Below are 17,409 nucleotides of genomic sequence, written 5' to 3'. Positions count from 1 at the left end.
GTCCATCGAATGTACACTAGATTTTTTACTAGACGAAATAGATTGAATAAAAATATTGGGATGGCCGGTAAATGAACTCGGATTGCCCGTTGCAGATCAAATTTAGCGTCGTAACCACTACAACTACATAAACCATTTCGGGAATAATCGTTAATTGGATTATACTTTTGTAGCTTAATAACTTCTACACGGCTTAACCGATTTTGATCACTAAACATGAGTTTGAAACGTATTGACAAGTAGTATCTGATGCATCTGAGGTCAAGTATGAAAACTAAAGCTGTTACTGAAATTATTGAGCTTGAAAAACCGTTTTCCCCCCATAGGAAAAAGATTTGATCATATTTATGAAGCGTATAACTTAAAATTTATAATTTTCCCGGATATTAGGTAAACAACGTTAGATTCGCCTAGAGTCCTTCTACAAACGCTTTTTAAATAAAAATTGAGTTCTAATTCTGAGCTCGGTAACTTTTGAACGGTATAACCGATTTTCAAAATTAAACATGCGTTGGAAAGGTATCTGTGCTATCAAAAGCCGCAAAAGTCGAACTTATATTTTTGAAATTTTTGGTGTTTTGAGAACGAGAAAGAAAAACACCCTAAATAGGAATAGACGTAAAATCCACACCCTATGACCAAAATGAAATGTTCACATATGGATGGGCGAGTCTTTTCCTAAACTTTAATTTTTTAATTCAGTCAGATTTAGCAAATCGAAAATTACGTGTATATATATAGTGTCGCATGTAGAGGGGTTGTGCGCCACTAGCGAGAATTGCCGTTTTGTGGGGTCGGTCGCCTTGGTCGCATTCTCTCCCAAATCATCTAGTACTTACGACACCTGTGATAAGACAATCAGAGTTCATATCCCAGCCATCCTAATAATTATGTAATTATGGCCGGCAAATGAACTCGGATTTCCCAATCAAACTTAGCATCGTAACCACTACAAGTACATAAACCATGATTGATTAATAACATTGATTTTTTCATGAGTACATAAACCATGATTGATTAATAACATTGATTTTTTCGATATAAACAAGTTTCGATAACCAATAAATCGAAAACTATTAATTTTATCAAAAATAATATAAAACATTTTTTGCTGACAATATTAAAGTTTTTACCAACATTTGCATCAAAATATAATAAAAAATTTCCACCCTCGAGATGGGGTGGCAACCACCCCATGGTAAAAGCGTCTTTCGGCATCATATAGATTTTGATCCTTGGACTATACACTACTTATTGTTAAATTTTCAAGCAAATCGATCCATTCTGTAAAAATTGCGAAGTGAAAAGTTTCAGTTCCTGGACGAATTATACTTTTGGAGCTCTATAACTTCTGAACGGCTGAACTGATTTTGATAAAAAAAAACATGAGTTTAAAACGTATTGAAAAGTAGTATCTGTTGCATCCAAGATCAAGTATGATAACTGAACGTATTTCAGGAATTATTGAGCTTGAAAACGGTTTTTCCCATAAGAAATAGATCTGATCATACTTATGAAGCCTATGACTAAAAAATTCGAATTTTCCCAGATGTAAGATATACACCGTTAGACGCGTCCTGAGTCCTCCTACAAACGCTCAGTTATTGGCACAATTCGTAGGTTGAAATTTTGAGTAATTGTCGAAAAACCAAAATTTTCAAAGTTTAATTTTTCAGTTTTTCGGCTATGGTGAGCAGTGTGTATGTCTCAGGTTGATCGCTTAAGCACCATTTGAAAGCTTAACTCAACCCTATTGATTTGGTGTATTTACGGTTTTCCTGTCTATCCTTGAACCTAAGATATATACGCCCAAAAAATTTGCTATTTTGTATCTACCTAGTCCTTTAGCTGGCTTACGGGTAGTCAGAAGTCAAAAATTAGACCGGTTCTGAATCGGCCCTCACACCCACTTGAAACACAGAAAAAAAATTCAGATCGGTTTAACTTTTCCACACACATACATACATACATACATACATACATACATACATACATATCCACATTTTCCCTTTTTTAAATAAAAATTCAGTCATACTTCTAAGCTCGATAACTTTTGAATGGTATAACCGATTTTCAAAATTAAACATGCGTTGGAAAGGTAATGATCTGTGCTATCAGAAGCCGCAAAGGTCGGGCTTAAGTTTTTAAAATTTTTGTGAGTTTTGGGGACGGGAACGAAAAACAGACTCTAAATGGGAAGGGCCGTAAAATCCACACCCTTGGACCAAAATGGAGATGTAACATATGGATGGACGAGTCTTTTCCTATACTTTTAGATGGGATTTGGCCCAATTTTCAATTCAGTCAGGTTTAGAAAATCGAAAATTTCGTGTATATATAGTGTCGCTTGTAGGGGTGTTGTGCGCCACTGGTGAGAACTGCCGTTCTCTGTGGATTTAAGTCATTGATACAGAATAATGTAAGGCAAAACAGGTTCAAACCCCAATTTTTGACACATTCAAATAAAAGAATTATAATGTTTTTCGGATGAGGCGCAATTTTCATCATAAAACATTTTTGCTGGTGACCAGAGAAAAATCGCAGTTTTACCTCTACTTAGTTTACTTCAAAATAAGACATGAAAAATTAGAAATTAGTACATATTCTAAAGCCAACAAACATAGACAAAAGGGACTTACGAATAATAATAAACCTTTACTGGAATCAAATAGCACAAATTGTATTAGATAACGAACACAGTCCAGAAAGTGAAATCAGGAGAGGTGTTAGGCAGAGATATTATGTCTCCATTACTATTTAATGTATATAGTGAAGCCATTTTCGAAGAAGCATTACTATCTTAAAGTGAAGGAATAATAATTAATGGAAGATCTATTAACAACATAAGATGTGCAGATGACACCGTGATTATGGCAAGCTCTGTAGAACAACTCCAATTACTACTAAACAAAACAATCAGGTTCTGTGAAGAATATGAACTAAAAATGAATATAAAAAGACCAAATACATGATTATAAGTAAGAAAACAAATATATAAATAAGCATATATTTGGGAAATGTACCGATAGAAAGGGTTGATAAATACAAATACCTAGGGACCTGGATTTAAGAATATAATGAACAAACAACAGAAATAAGAGCAGGATAGAAATAGCATGAAATGCATTTGTAAAAATAAAAACAATTCTCTGCAACAAAGACCTTAGATTAAAACTGAGAGTAAGAGCTTTGAGATGCCACGTATTTTCAATACTGCAATATGGACTTGAAAGCTAGATATTGAAGCAAGAACACATAAATCAATTAAAATGTGGTGTTACAGAAGGATGCTTAGAATAGCATGGACACGGAAGAAAACGAACACGGAAGTATTGCGAAAAATGATCAAAGATTACGAAATAATAAACACAACAAAAATAAGAAACAACGTGGAATGAAGTAAACACTTCTGTTTTATGTAGACATATCAAAATAAAAATACTTAAAATTTATCCACAAGGGAGTGGAAGTACAAAACGTTTTCGGTCAAACTGACCATCATCGGTGTAAACCTGGAAATAAGTGAACCACTAAGATTAAAAAGCAAAGGGTGAAATTTTGACAGTTGAAAAATAAGAAAGTGTGGTTACTTACGTCCAGTGTACAAGTAATTGTAACTAGCCACTTCAATAGGTGTAAAAACCTCTAAATTACATTATTGTTACATTCTATATTAAGAGGATCGGAACGTATTTTCGGCTGCAATGCTATTCAAATGGGGATTCATTTTTTTCGAATCCTGAGAAAACTAATAAGTATTTTTGAAAAATTTAAACGCAGAATGAAAGATTACGTTATTAGCGAGGGCCGAAAGTCCCTGAGAACTTCTATAATGTTTATTTAAATAAGTTATAGGGGTGAAAAACTAAGAGAAAATTTAGTGTGATTTTTAATTTCAAATATCTCATTCAAAATAAACTTTTTATTTATTCTAAGGGACTTTCGGCCCTCGGTAATAATTTAATCTTTCATTCTGCGTTTAAATTTTTCAAAAATATTTATTTGTTTTTTCAGGATTCGAAAAAAATGAACACAATGCCGTGGTAATATTTTCCAAATCTATCTTTGTCTTACAACGCACTCAGCCGAATATAATATTGTCAGCATATATTGTCAGTCAGACATTGACAATCAGTGACAATTTTAAATATTTGACATTGCATCGGGAATATTTTGAGGTATTGATTAAATATTATTGATATATAGTGTATTTGATAAATAATTGATTTAAGACGTGAACTTAATAAAAAGTTATTTATTGTGTATTATTTATGGAAGATCCAAGCAGAGAATACATCAGGATAATATATTCTGTGATCCAAGTATTTTGTTGTTAAAGATGTTCAAAATTGTAAGCGTTCCATAACAATATATTATTAAAAAATCACTTTAACACTTTTCCTCTTTTCTCGATTGAGTATTAGTTTTTGTTGTACAAATAAATTATTACAATCACTGAATACATAGTTAGTGAAAAAATTATCACATTTATTAACTGAATTAATAATTTGCGATTATAAAAATAACAGTTATCCAAGAACATTCAAAAGCCATCTCTTTAAATTAATGATGACATTTTCAAGTAGAATGACATTCTAGTAATGTTTACATATCCATACCAGTGTGAATTTTACTACACGTAATTTGCCGTGTAAAGACAGAAAAAGTAGGGATACACGTAAAATATTTGCGAATTATGTACCCATAGCCTTAAAAACTAGTCGACATAAAGTCGATGTCTTAAGACTTTAAAGATCACATGTGAATGTATTTCATCCTTGCTCGAAAATTGCACAAGGTACTTGTGTTCTAGTGAGAGGTTAACGACCAACTGAATATTAGACAGTTTGGTGTCAGAAATGTATGACAAGATGTCAAAGGAAGTTAGGTGGATTTTTCATCTGTCATCCGAAAAATTTTTAACAAAGAGAATTAGAATTTAATTTTAAATTGGTATATTGAAATATGCAGGTATTAAAAAAGTTTATTGTGAGTTCTAATTTGTAAATTAAGGTTAATGAGTTGTAATACATTCATTAGTACAAACTGAAATTTAAAAGCAAAAGTCTGCTCAAACATTATGTGACATCATAAATTGTTTTTCAAAATTAACTGAGTGGAAAAATTAAATTTAGTGTTAAGTAAAGTTGTGATATTGTGATGAATGAATATTGTTGAAATTGTCTAAAGGTATTTAAAAACAAATGGTATTTTAATGGAGTAATAGTATGTAGAGTAAAACAATTGGTATTGAATACATGGTTGGTTGCATATGTTTCAGGAGACTAATAATTATTAGTAGAATAAGAAAATACTATTAATATATGTAAATTGTGTGAAGTGTAGAATTTAATAAGAACTGATATTAAATGAGAAAAATATAGTTGAAAGATAAGTAAGTGTCTTAACCAAAAAGAGGATAAGAAAATTACAATATAAAGTTACAATAAAAAAATAAGAAAGTTACAATATCTGGGACACGTAATGAGGGGACAGCGAATGAAATGCTAGGACTGATATACAGGTAAAGATAAGAGGAGAAAAGAGTATAGGAAGAAGTGTCATGGTTGAAGAATTTAAGGGACTGATTTAAATGCAGTTCTGTAGAACTCTTCAGATGATATCTAACCTCCTATTAGTAGATAGCACTTAAAAAAGAAGAAGTTACCTCTTTACCTCTTCTGAACTCTAGTCTTTTAGTTTGAAGAAAGAGTAATTTTTCGTTTTTCTTTTTTATAACAGCTGGAGTGGTCTGGAGAATGATATTAAGTTGACGAATTGGTGTTTCATCTTCATTCAACAAATTGCTTTCATCTTTCGTCTTATTATTCGTCTAGTTTATTTAAATTTTATTTTAGGCTCCATTCAATAACGGCGAACATTACGGCTTATCTGATTCATCAATTCCATTAGTAGTTCTCGAGAGTGAACCAAGTTCTATAGTTTCGTATACTCTAGCTTCAGTCGAATATAAAAAGTTATTGGAAGATTTGACCGCTAAGAAGCCGCAGGCAGATCTTTCCAACAGCCCGATTCTAAAGAGGCGAATTAACAGCGAAAGGGAAAAACTAGACGATGAGAAGGGGAAGAATTTGTTAGGATTTTTGAAAAATAAAGAAGCGAATAATGTGGGGAATATTGCGGCAAATCCAGATGTAAGGTAAGATAACTTCCATTTTATTTTTAGTATTTTTTTGGTGTAAAATTAACAGGGTTCTAGTAACTCATATTTTATTTTTCTGACTTGATTTGCTCGGTACATGACCATGGCGGGGGTACGTGAAACGATGCCAGCGTGAGTAGCGGCGAAATATGAAAATTTTGGCGATTCTTTGTAATGCCAGTGTCATTGTTTGTATAACAAATTTTATCAAAAATGGTAAATAAATGTTGCGTAAGTATTTAATTGTGCTAATAATAGCCAAAAAAGTAAGCGTAATTTCTATAGATCTCTAGTAATGACAAATAATTTAGAGAAAAGATTTAGGGCCGGTTGTTCGAACGCTAATCAACAATGATCATTATTAAATATTTAATTACTGTCACAACTGTCAATGTCAACTTTGATTGGGTTGCTGAAAACATAATTATTGATTACAATTATAAAATTAGTTAATCAATTATGTTAATAATTGTTATTTTAATTGATTAACTAATCTCATAATTATAATCAATTATGTTTTCAGGAACCCAACCAAAGTTGACATTGACAGTTGTGACAGTAATTAAATATTTGATAGTGATCATTGTTGATTAGCGTTCGAACAACCGGCCCTTAAACTAGGAGGAATAAACTCAAAAGACAGGTTCACACCAAATAATGTCACTATAAAGATCACCAGATTCATCTTCTTTTTTGGTTGACCATGTCGACGGTAATCTAGTCTCGGACAACTTATAAGATATAAAAATTTGATTAAAAGTTCTAAAAACAACAGTTTTTTATATAAATGCAGATTAAAAATCTAGAAGTTAAAGAAATAACTCAGAAATTACAAAAAATCGCCGATATAATTAATAGAGAAATTGCACATTTTTCTTTTGTTACATAATAATGTTCAGTTTCGTTTAAAAATAAGATTTCTAAAATTTCACGCCCCAAAACCTCATAATAACTTAAAAGTACAAATTTAAAATCTTCTAAATGAAGTAAAAGACAGACGTACTCTCAATCATTTATTGTAACTTCCGACGACCGGTTTCGCTCTTTAAAGTTAAATAAAATTTCGCAGTTAAATAAATTAAATGTAGTGCTCCTGACCAATCTTAAATTCCCACATTATTTGTTGTATCGTCTTGTGGCCTGTGTGTTTTTTTTTTTAATTTTGATGTGAATTTACTTATTTATTTATTGACGAATTTTAAAACACAATGTAGGTATACCCCCAAAATATAATTTATTACTATTCATTTTTTTATCTGATTCAATAGTTTATTAATATTTCTTCACTGCTTATATCATTAAAACATAGTCTCAATTTACAATAAATTACTTTCAACTGAATTTTAATTTCTATCTTTCTTTCTACTCTAATTCTCCACCCTTTAATTTATATCTCAGTTTCATGTACCTACATTGTTGTCTATCAATTCACATTTATTACTGTTTTTATTATATGACTGCTAATTTAATATTTTAGCTACAACTTTTAAGCTTTCTGATTGGTCATCCCTTGTACGACCACTACTCCTTTCATTAAAAACATTAAGTAGTACTGACCTTAACAATTTAGGTTACTGCTGCACATCCACATCTAACATACATATTACACATTCGACCCGTCTTGATCCAAACGTTGTCAATCTTACACTAACACATACACTAATAAATAGAAATCTTTTAATAAATATAAATAAAAACAAAATCTTTTAATAAATAGAAATAAAAATCTTTAAAACCATTAAAACCATCACATTTTAAAAAATTGTATATATGACATTCACTATAGTTTACTTCACAAACATAATAACAGGCACAGATTTGTTGGTTGTCTTTCAACAACTATCTCTTCACCCTCAAGAATTCCCAAATCCCATAAACTTGTTTACCTTTGCAACATTCTCCGTCTATTCCACCATATCCCGTTAGCATAACTTAAGCAAAAACATCATGTTAATGAATACTGAGGTAGTAGCTCCTTGTATCCGAATCATTTAGTGACTTATAACCGTTGACCTGAAGAAGAAGTTGCTCTACATACTTTAAAGAGCGAAACCGGTCGTCGGAAGTTACAATAAATGATTGAGAGTACGTCTGGCTTTTACTTCATTTAAAATGAACTCTCACAGCAACCCATTCAACATTTTAAAATCTTCTATGTATATAAATCATTTCAAACGATCTAAAAAGCGCGCGGATCCGTGTGACGTCGTATTATAATATTTTCTGTTCAAGACATTTTAGTTCATTCTCAAGGTCTTCATGGATGTGAAGCTAATTCTAATTTAAGTATCTCTGTTGTTTTAATGTAATACATATCTGTTGTCTGTTTAATAGTTTTTTTTTTTAATAAATAAGTGTATTTTGAACAAAAAGAACATAGAACTTTTTAATACAGAATGTATATAGATGTAAAAAAAAATAATAAAAAACTCAGTTTTCAATCTAATAGCACATAAAACAACATCCAAAAAGTTACTCTACATCTTACCAGATTGAAAACAATGGGAACCTTCTCTGGTAACACCTCCAAGGTTTTGCCAGAGGTGTTGCCTCGGAGGTGTTACCAGAGAAGGTTCCCATTGTTTTCAATCTGGTAGGATGTAGAGTAACATTTTTGGATGTTGTTTTATGTGCTATTGGATTGAAAACTTATTTTTTGCTAGCAGTTGCCGCTAGGGCATCCCTGCCATTTCGTTCGTTGCAATCCATGACTGCACGACGGAGTTTGTCCTAGTTGGGTCAGAGAGAGCAGCATATGTGCCTCCTGATGAAAGACTAATAAGTTTCGAAACCGGTAGAGGTGCTTGCTACACTCTCTGATTGAACTGGAATAATGATGCGGCTGTAGTTACGTGTTGCAACGAAATTGAAAATGGTTATTTATTTTTGATAAAAATAGTACTTTAATATATAATATCAATTCTGTGAAAAATGTTTATCCTTTAGAAAATATGTGGCCACCTGGCCACCATAAACATATTTATAATGGGTAAGTTATCAGAATGCCCTTTAGAAAACCGTTTTAGGTCATTTTAAAAAAATTGTCTTAACCAAAACACTCAAATATTATGAAATATAAGGTTCACAGCAACTATCTAAAGATTTATAAAACTGAAATATGTACACCATAAAATGATTCGGTATTATAATGAGTAAAAACGATTATAACGAGTATAAACGTATAAACGAGTATGTTTCTTTTCATGAGCATTTTTCAGTGCGTCACAAATTATAGAAAAAAAGGTAAGTCCGTGATAATATACATTTTAGTGACATGACATTTTAGTTAAATCTGACAGTTGTCACATTTTATTTGCAATTTTGCATAAAATCAAATCAATTTTGTTTATTACATTTATAAAATGGTATTTTCTTTGATTTGTATAGTCTTATAAATTGTACAGATTATATTCGTATATTATATAATTCGTAAATAATTTTTTTTCGATTATAGCGCCATCTATTGACAACTAGAATAAATGTTATAAAGGTCACCGACGAAATGTAATCACCGACGTGCGCTTTTTTCTGTCACATGCAATTTAATGCGTTAGAAAGAAATCGAAAAACTGTGACGCACTGAAAGATCCTCATGAGAAAAAGCATATAAACGTATTATAACGAGTATAAAACTTATTGATTTATTGTCTCTGAGTTTAAACATCATAATGATATGACGTCACGACCAATGAGGGCGCGTTTTGGGCTTACCGCTATAATTTTGCGAATTGTGTTTCAGCAATCGTAGAAGCAGGTAGTTTCAGTGGTGTGTGCCTATATTATTATTACAGGGTACATAAAATAGTCATTTAAAAATATTGGTTTCGAATAGATAACGGTATTATTTCGGTATCTACTTTATATTTTTTGTTTCAGTTGTTTGTTTTATATCTAAAAATGACTATTATTCTAGAAGTCCTAGAAGTATTATTGATATACTTATAGTATATTAACTAATAACCACATTTGCTTCTTATGGTAATACGTTTTTAACTCTGTTTTTAGTGCTGAACAATCGAGATTCGCAGAACTACAAGAGGATGCTAAGAAAGTACGTAAAACTCACGTCGAGGTACAATTCCAGGACGGAACTAGCAATTTCTTCTGCAGGGTTTACTTAGCTGAAAAATTTGCAGCACTTAGAGCTGCTGTTTTACCGATGGGCGAAGAGGGTTATATAAGATCATTATCCAGATCTGCGCAATGGAATGCAAGAGGCGGAAAATCCGGGTCAAACTTTTCGAAAACCATAGGTAAGGCATTTTTTAACATTAATTACAATAATTTTATCGTGAGATATAATTTTATTAAATCACCAACTTATCACCTATAGTAATTTTTTGGAAGATAAGCTCGACTGCTATAGATTTATTTCACTTTCTTTTGAACGATCTTTTTCATCTTTTAATAATTACTCTCTGCTAATAGGCGAGCGGGAGATATCCCTAAAATGACCAGGTACTGACCACGGAGGGCAGAAGGGCTAATTTTATTCATACTTTATATATTCGAGGGTGCTGAAAACGAAAATGAGGTTTATTTTGAATTTTATGTGGGGGAACATTGTCAAAATCGCAATTTTAACCTAAAAATAAAAAAAAAATCACGTTTTTTTGCGTTTACCTCGCTACAACTCTGTTCAATTTTAATATTTTTTTCTGAAATTTTTACAGTATATAGCTCTAACATTTCTGAAGACAACGGTACCTGGTACGGTATAAAGGTTATGAATTTTTCAAAGGGAAAGGTACGGATTTGTGCATTGCAAAGTTTAATCGCAAAAGTTGAGTGACGAAATTTAAAATTTAGCCTTTTAATCACGTTTATGTTAAAGTAGAGAGTACAAAGAAGTTTTCTGGTAAGTTTTAGATCAAAATGTTTTATAATAGTGCAACTTTTAATGTCGACATTAGAAATCCCCGACATAACGGTTATTTTTCGAGATACTGACAATGTGTGGTGAATGGCTAATTTTGGTCTTAGATTATGTTTTTGATGGTGCTGAAAACGAAAATGAAATTTATTTTAAATTTTAGGTGGGGGAATATTGTCAAAATCGCAATTTTACCATAGAAATAAAAAAAAAGTGAAATCACGTTTTTTTGCGTTTAACTCGCTACAACTCTGGTCAATTTTAATATTTTTATCTAAGGTTTGTACACTTTATGTTGCTCACTTTTTTGAAGACAACGGTATCTGCTTTAAGATTTTAGTCTTATTCTAGTAAAAGTTATGAATTTTTTAAAGTACAAGGTACAGATTCTTGAATTGCAAAGTTTAATCGCAAAAGTTAAGAGGCAAAATTTAAAATTTATCTTATTAATTACGTTTATGTTAAAACATAGAGTACAAAGAAGTTTTCTGGAAAGTTTTAGTTACAAATGTTTAAAAAACAAAAATTGCGCCACTTTTAATATAGACGTTATACGTCCCCAGAATAGTGCTTATTTTTCGACATACTGACCATGGGAGGTGAATGGCTAATTTTGGTCTTATTTTATGTTTTCGATGGTGCTGACAATGAAAAAGAGGTTTATTTTGAATTTTATGTGACGGAACATTGTCAAAATCGCAATTTTAACCTAAAAATGAAAAAAAGTGAGTCACGAATGTTTACGTTTAACTCGCTACAACTCTGTTCCATTTTAATTTTTTTTTATAAAATTTCTACGACATATATTTCTTACCTTTGTGAAGACTATGAAAGTAACTATAGTCTTTCAGTCTTTTTTTTTGTAAAAGGTATGAATTTTTAAAAATTAAAGGTGCAGATTCGTGAATTGCAGAGTTAAATCGCAAAAATTAAGTGACAAAATTTAAAATTTATCTATTTGATTACGTTTATGTTAAACCATATAGTTCAAAGAAGTTTTATGGGAAGTTTTAGGTCTAGATGTGTTATAGAAAAAATATGGTGCCACTTTTAATTTTAAGAAAAACGTGGTTTAACTTTTTTTTTTATTTTTAGGGCAAAATTGCGATTTTGACAATTTTCTCCCACCTAAAGTTCAAAATAAACTTGATTTTCGTTTTCGGCACCATCAAAAACATAAAGTAAGACCAAAATTAGCCATTCACCACCAATGATCAGTATCTCGAAAAATTAGCGTTTTTTGGGGATTTATACCGTAGATGTTAAACGTTGCACCATTTGTTTTCTATAAAACATTTTGATCCAAAACTTTCCAGAAAACTTTTTTGAACTTATGTTTTATTTTTGAATTTTATTTAAAATCTATATTTCAAATTTTGTCAGTCAAATTTTGCGATTAAACTTTGCAATTCACGAATCTGCATCTTGTACAAGATTCATAACTTTTACTAGAATAAGACTAAAATCTTAAAGCAGAAACCATTGTCTTCAAAAAAAGTGAGTGATATATGTATAGTGTAGAAACTTTAGAAAAAAATATTAAAACGGATCAGAGTTGTAGCGAGTTAAACGCAAAAAAACGTGATTTCACTTTTTTTTTTATTTCTATGGTAAAATTGCGATTTTGACAATATTCCCCACCTAAAATTTAAAATAAATTTTATTTTCGTTTTCATCACGGTCAAAAACATAATCTAAGACCAAAATTAGCCATTCTCCACCCATGGTCAGTACCTCGAAAAATAAGCGTTATATTGGGCATTTCTAATGTCGACATTAAAAGTTGCACCATTTTTTTTTCTATAAAACATTTTGATCTAAAACTTTCCAGAAAACTTCTTTGTACTCTTTATTTTAACATAAACGTAATTAAAAAGCTAAATTTTAAACTTCGTCACACAACTTTTACAATTAAACTTTGCAATGCACAAATCCGCACCTTTTCCTTTGAAAAATTCATAACCTTTATCAGGATAAGAATAAAAGCTTGAAACAGGTACCGTTGTCTTCAGAAATATTAGAGCTATGTACTGTAAAAATTTCAGAAAAAAATATTAAAATGGAACAGAGTTGTAGCGAGGTAAACGCAAAAAAAGTGATTTCATTTTTTTTTATTTTTAGATTAAAATTGCGATTTTGACAATGTTCCCCCACATAAAATTCAAAATAAACCTCATTTTCCTTTTCAGCACCCTCGAAAATATAAAGTATGAATAAACTTAGCCCTTTGGCCCTCCGTGGTCAGTATCTCGAAAACTAAGCGCTTTTTTGAGGGTGTCCCGCTCGTGTATAAAGAGTATAATATGCATGGTGATTTTAGACAATTCTACACGAACTAAACGTTAGTTGAAGCTGTCTAGGATCATGGTTGTGATCATCGTAAGGACATCTTTGTACGCTTACTGTATCACGACATATTACGGCCGCTTGATAGTGGTACTGCCTTTCTAATAGATTGTACATTAATTTTATACTAAAGGAAACAAGTACAACATTACAACATTCAAAACAACCAACACTCTGAGATCTATCCTTTCAAAAACGAAACCCTACAAAACACAAGAAAGATTCAAACACTGTATCTGCGTGAAATACCCTGTGAATGCAACAATTTCTACGTGGGAGAAACTGCAAGATCACTTGCCTTACACTGCAAGACTCAGGGTAAAGGAGTATGATACATACATCAAGAACAGAGACTTGAGAAATCCCAGATATGCAAACATGCCTGGGACAACGAGCACAGAGTACAATGAAAAGATTCATGAAAGAAACAGACATGAAAAGGAGAAAAGTCAAAGAAGTTAAGTACCATCGTACTTAACGAAGAAAAATGTGTAGTAAACCCATCAACAGAATGCAGCAGGCTTTGGTTACCAATACTAAAAGAAGAAGTCAACAACAAGAACATACTTACTCATCCTTAGTTCGATCAAAAATTGACTACGGCTTAGTGGTATATAACTCAGCTAAGAAATTTTTTCTTAAAGAACTAGATGTCATTCAAAATACGGGATTACGAGTCGCTTTGGGCGCTTTTCGAACAAGTCCGATACTAAGTATATTATTATGTAGTGAGTCAAGGCAAACCCCCCTAAAATTTCGACGAGATTTTTTAAGTTTGTCGTTTGCTTGCAAAGTTCTATCCTCTCCAGATAACCCAGTTTACCATAACGTACATACAAATCGTTTCAGTCAGTACTTCTCATCTCACCCTCAATGCGATCCGCCTTTCTATGAACGAATCAAACGATTACTACATAAATATCATATATTATAACATTTGTGACCATATACCATCCTACCGAAAACCGTCCTCATCCATGGACTGTAAATAAACCACGAAATAATACTGATCTGTCAAGATTTAATAAACATGAATCCCCACCAACCATAATATTAAATCATTTCAAAGATATCATGGATAGATTTAGCAACTACCAACAGATCTACACATATGCATCAAAAACAACGGACGGAGTGTGGGCAGCAATATTTTCCAATACCCATATGCTAAATTTAAGCCGCATAACAACTAGACTTTCTCCAACCGTTCTCCAATGCAGAGCTGTATGCAATCTTTGAAGCTTTAAACTACATTAACAAATCGGACCAGAGAAATTACACAATCATAACTGACTCAATGAACGCCCTTTGTGACATCCAGAACATATATTCCAGCAACCCTATTCATAAAGACATTTATTAAGAACTTCAACATGCTGCAAAGGAAAACAAACACATGGTATTAATCTGGGTTCCATCTCATATTGGAATACACGGTAACGAGGTTGTGGACCGCCTAGCTCACGAAGCAGCAACAAGTGATAGTCAAGTTCATCAATATAAAATAGTGCCAAGTGATGTTAAATTGGGCTTTAAAAACGCAGTTAGTTGTGCGTGGCAGTGGCAAAACAAATGGTCGCAGTGTTCCGAAAAACTAAAACAAATTAAAGGCAATGCTTTACAAAAACAGGCGATGATACTGATTTCACAAACAAATTAACACAAAATATCACAAAAAACAGTCAGAAATTGGTACCACTCGGGTAATAACATCACCTTCTAACAATTTTTTCAACACACACTTGCTGTGGCCTATAAGATGTACCTAAGTCAAATATGTCAATTTTTTGAAAAGACATACATAACCTAATAAATCTAGGTTATACTTCTCAGAATTTTTAGAATAATCTTTTTTGAGAACGATTTCCGGAGTGGAAATCGAAACGTCAAACATTAGTTAATTAAAAATATAATTTTCATTACACCAATAATTATTGTGACTCAGTCCCATATAATACTTAAATTTAATACTATTTTTACGTGTTTCAGATGATAGATTCATACTCAAAGAAATGTCAAAATCGGAAATTCACTTATTCCTCGAGGCATCATCCAATTATTTTGCCTACATGCACAAATGTCAAACTACCAACCAACTGACCCTTTTGGGAAAAATTTTAGGAATATACCAGATAGTATTTAAGAACAATTCTAGTGTACCTTATCGATCAAATATTCTAGTCATGGAAAACTTGTTCTATAACAGAAAAGTTTCTCAAAAATTTGATCTCAAAGGATCTATGAGAAATAGATTAGTTGTTCCGGACAATCAAGGAGAGGAGATAGTCCTGCTGGATGAGAATTTAATGAAAAGTAAGTATTTATTTTTTATTTCCAATTTTTCTTTTAATACGCATTTATTGTTGTAGTAGGTTTTTGGCAATGTTGTCATATCGATGGCTTAGTATGAAAACCGCGTATATCATTTTGGGGATAATTTTACAGGAGAGACAAAGTGAATTTCTGCATACTGTAATCTAAAATATATGTGAACAATTTATGTGTAACGATCTAAATCTGTTCAGAATCAAAATTATGTAAAGATAGTTTTATGTTTTTAGATTAGATTGTGCAGAAATTCAATTTAAAGTCTCTCATGTAATTTTCTGTAAAATGAGATACGAGGTTTTTACACTAAGTCATCGATATCTAAAATGGTAAAATGCTGATTAAAATGACCAACATCTCTTTCTTTCTTTCTTTCTCTCTCTCTCTCTCTCTCTCTCTCTCTCTCTCTCTCTCTCTCTCAATCTCTCTTTCTTTCTTTCTTTCTTCAGTCCTGATCTACCGGAGGGGGTGTATGAGGATAAAATCCCCGGAGTGGTCATGGTGATGTCGTAACTCATACATAGATCTTCTGCATACTCCTAAAATTTGGGGGAGAGAGCCATTTGCTGACCTTTAGCTCATTTATAATTGAATTATTTGTCCTGTTTTCAGTCCACGGAATTCGCAAGAGTCTTCTCCAACACAACATTTCAATGGCTTTCTTCCATCAATCTTACTTCTTTCCGCTTATTTTAGGGTTCAAGAGTCACATCCGTTTGAAACTATTCTTGAATATTTGCAAGAATAGGTGTGTCATCTGCAAAATGTACATTGTTTTTAGATTGTTTCTTTTTAATCCATTTCTTAAGATTTAAAAACTTTTTTTCTCAATAAACGACCAGCATACGGGGCCATCTATTACGAACTCAGCCAGGATTCAATAATACCAAAAGAGTCTCCTCAGAACTAAAACCCGTCGCTGAAAAGAACGTGAAAGGAGCTTTCAAGTATTATGTACTTGCCATATGAACATAATTACCTTACAAAATGTCAACTATTTTAATTTTCATTGCCATTTATATCACAGAAACCTCATAAATACTATGAACAAATACATCGTTCACTTATTCAAAAAATTATTAATTTTATTTTTATGATTCAGATTCAGGTATTATGTTATGAGATACTTTACGCATTATGAGGTACTGTATACTGTATAATTGTATCGATACGTTGATTGGTTAATTAACTTTTTAAAAATCAAATAGGCCAAACCATGACGACGATTTATTAAATTTTGCACTTGCCTTAGGTGAATATATTAATTTGTTAACATTATTGTTCTTTTAGTGACCTGTGATTCCCCGTTATATGTATTACAACATTCCAAAGCCGTATTAATAAACGCCATTCAGAACGATACAGAATTTTTATCAGCTCAATCTGTAATGGATTATTCATTATTAGTTGGACTTGATCCCGATAATAAGGAGTTAGTTCTAGGGATTATAGGTAAATATTACAGTTTTATTACGTAGATATGTTACGGTAAAAGTAGATGTACACAATTACCGGTAATTGTATACAATTACCAGAGTCGACGGTAAATGTAGGAAATATTTTTTAAAAACCCTTTATTTCCTACTTTTACCGGTAATTGTATACATTTTCCAAAGGATCTTGGTAAAAGTAAGAAATTCAAATCGTAACGATCACCACGCAAGTGTAATGCCTTTGTTTAACTCGTGCGTAATCCATA

At 31.8% G+C, this 17,409-nt stretch overlaps 1 protein-coding gene across 1 annotated transcript in view; it reads left to right on the top strand.

Annotated features, from left to right (window-relative positions):
- LOC126885728 (1-phosphatidylinositol 3-phosphate 5-kinase) overlaps window positions 1-17,409 on the top strand; it is a 106,956-nt gene that overhangs the window by 74,418 nt on the left and 15,129 nt on the right. The window contains exons 16-19 of the mRNA XM_050652497.1: window positions 5,859-6,160; window positions 10,169-10,416; window positions 15,372-15,695; window positions 17,001-17,162. Of these exons, the coding sequence (XP_050508454.1) occupies window positions 5,859-6,160; window positions 10,169-10,416; window positions 15,372-15,695; window positions 17,001-17,162 (1,036 nt within the window). The remainder of the gene's footprint in view (window positions 1-5,858; window positions 6,161-10,168; window positions 10,417-15,371; window positions 15,696-17,000; window positions 17,163-17,409) is intronic.

This window comes from Diabrotica virgifera, chromosome 5 (assembly GCF_917563875.1).
Source record: "Diabrotica virgifera virgifera chromosome 5, PGI_DIABVI_V3a".
Lineage (NCBI taxonomy): Eukaryota > Metazoa > Arthropoda > Insecta > Coleoptera > Chrysomelidae > Diabrotica > Diabrotica virgifera.
Note: the sequence above shows the minus strand (reverse complement) of the source record. Positions and strands in the feature narration are given on the sequence as shown.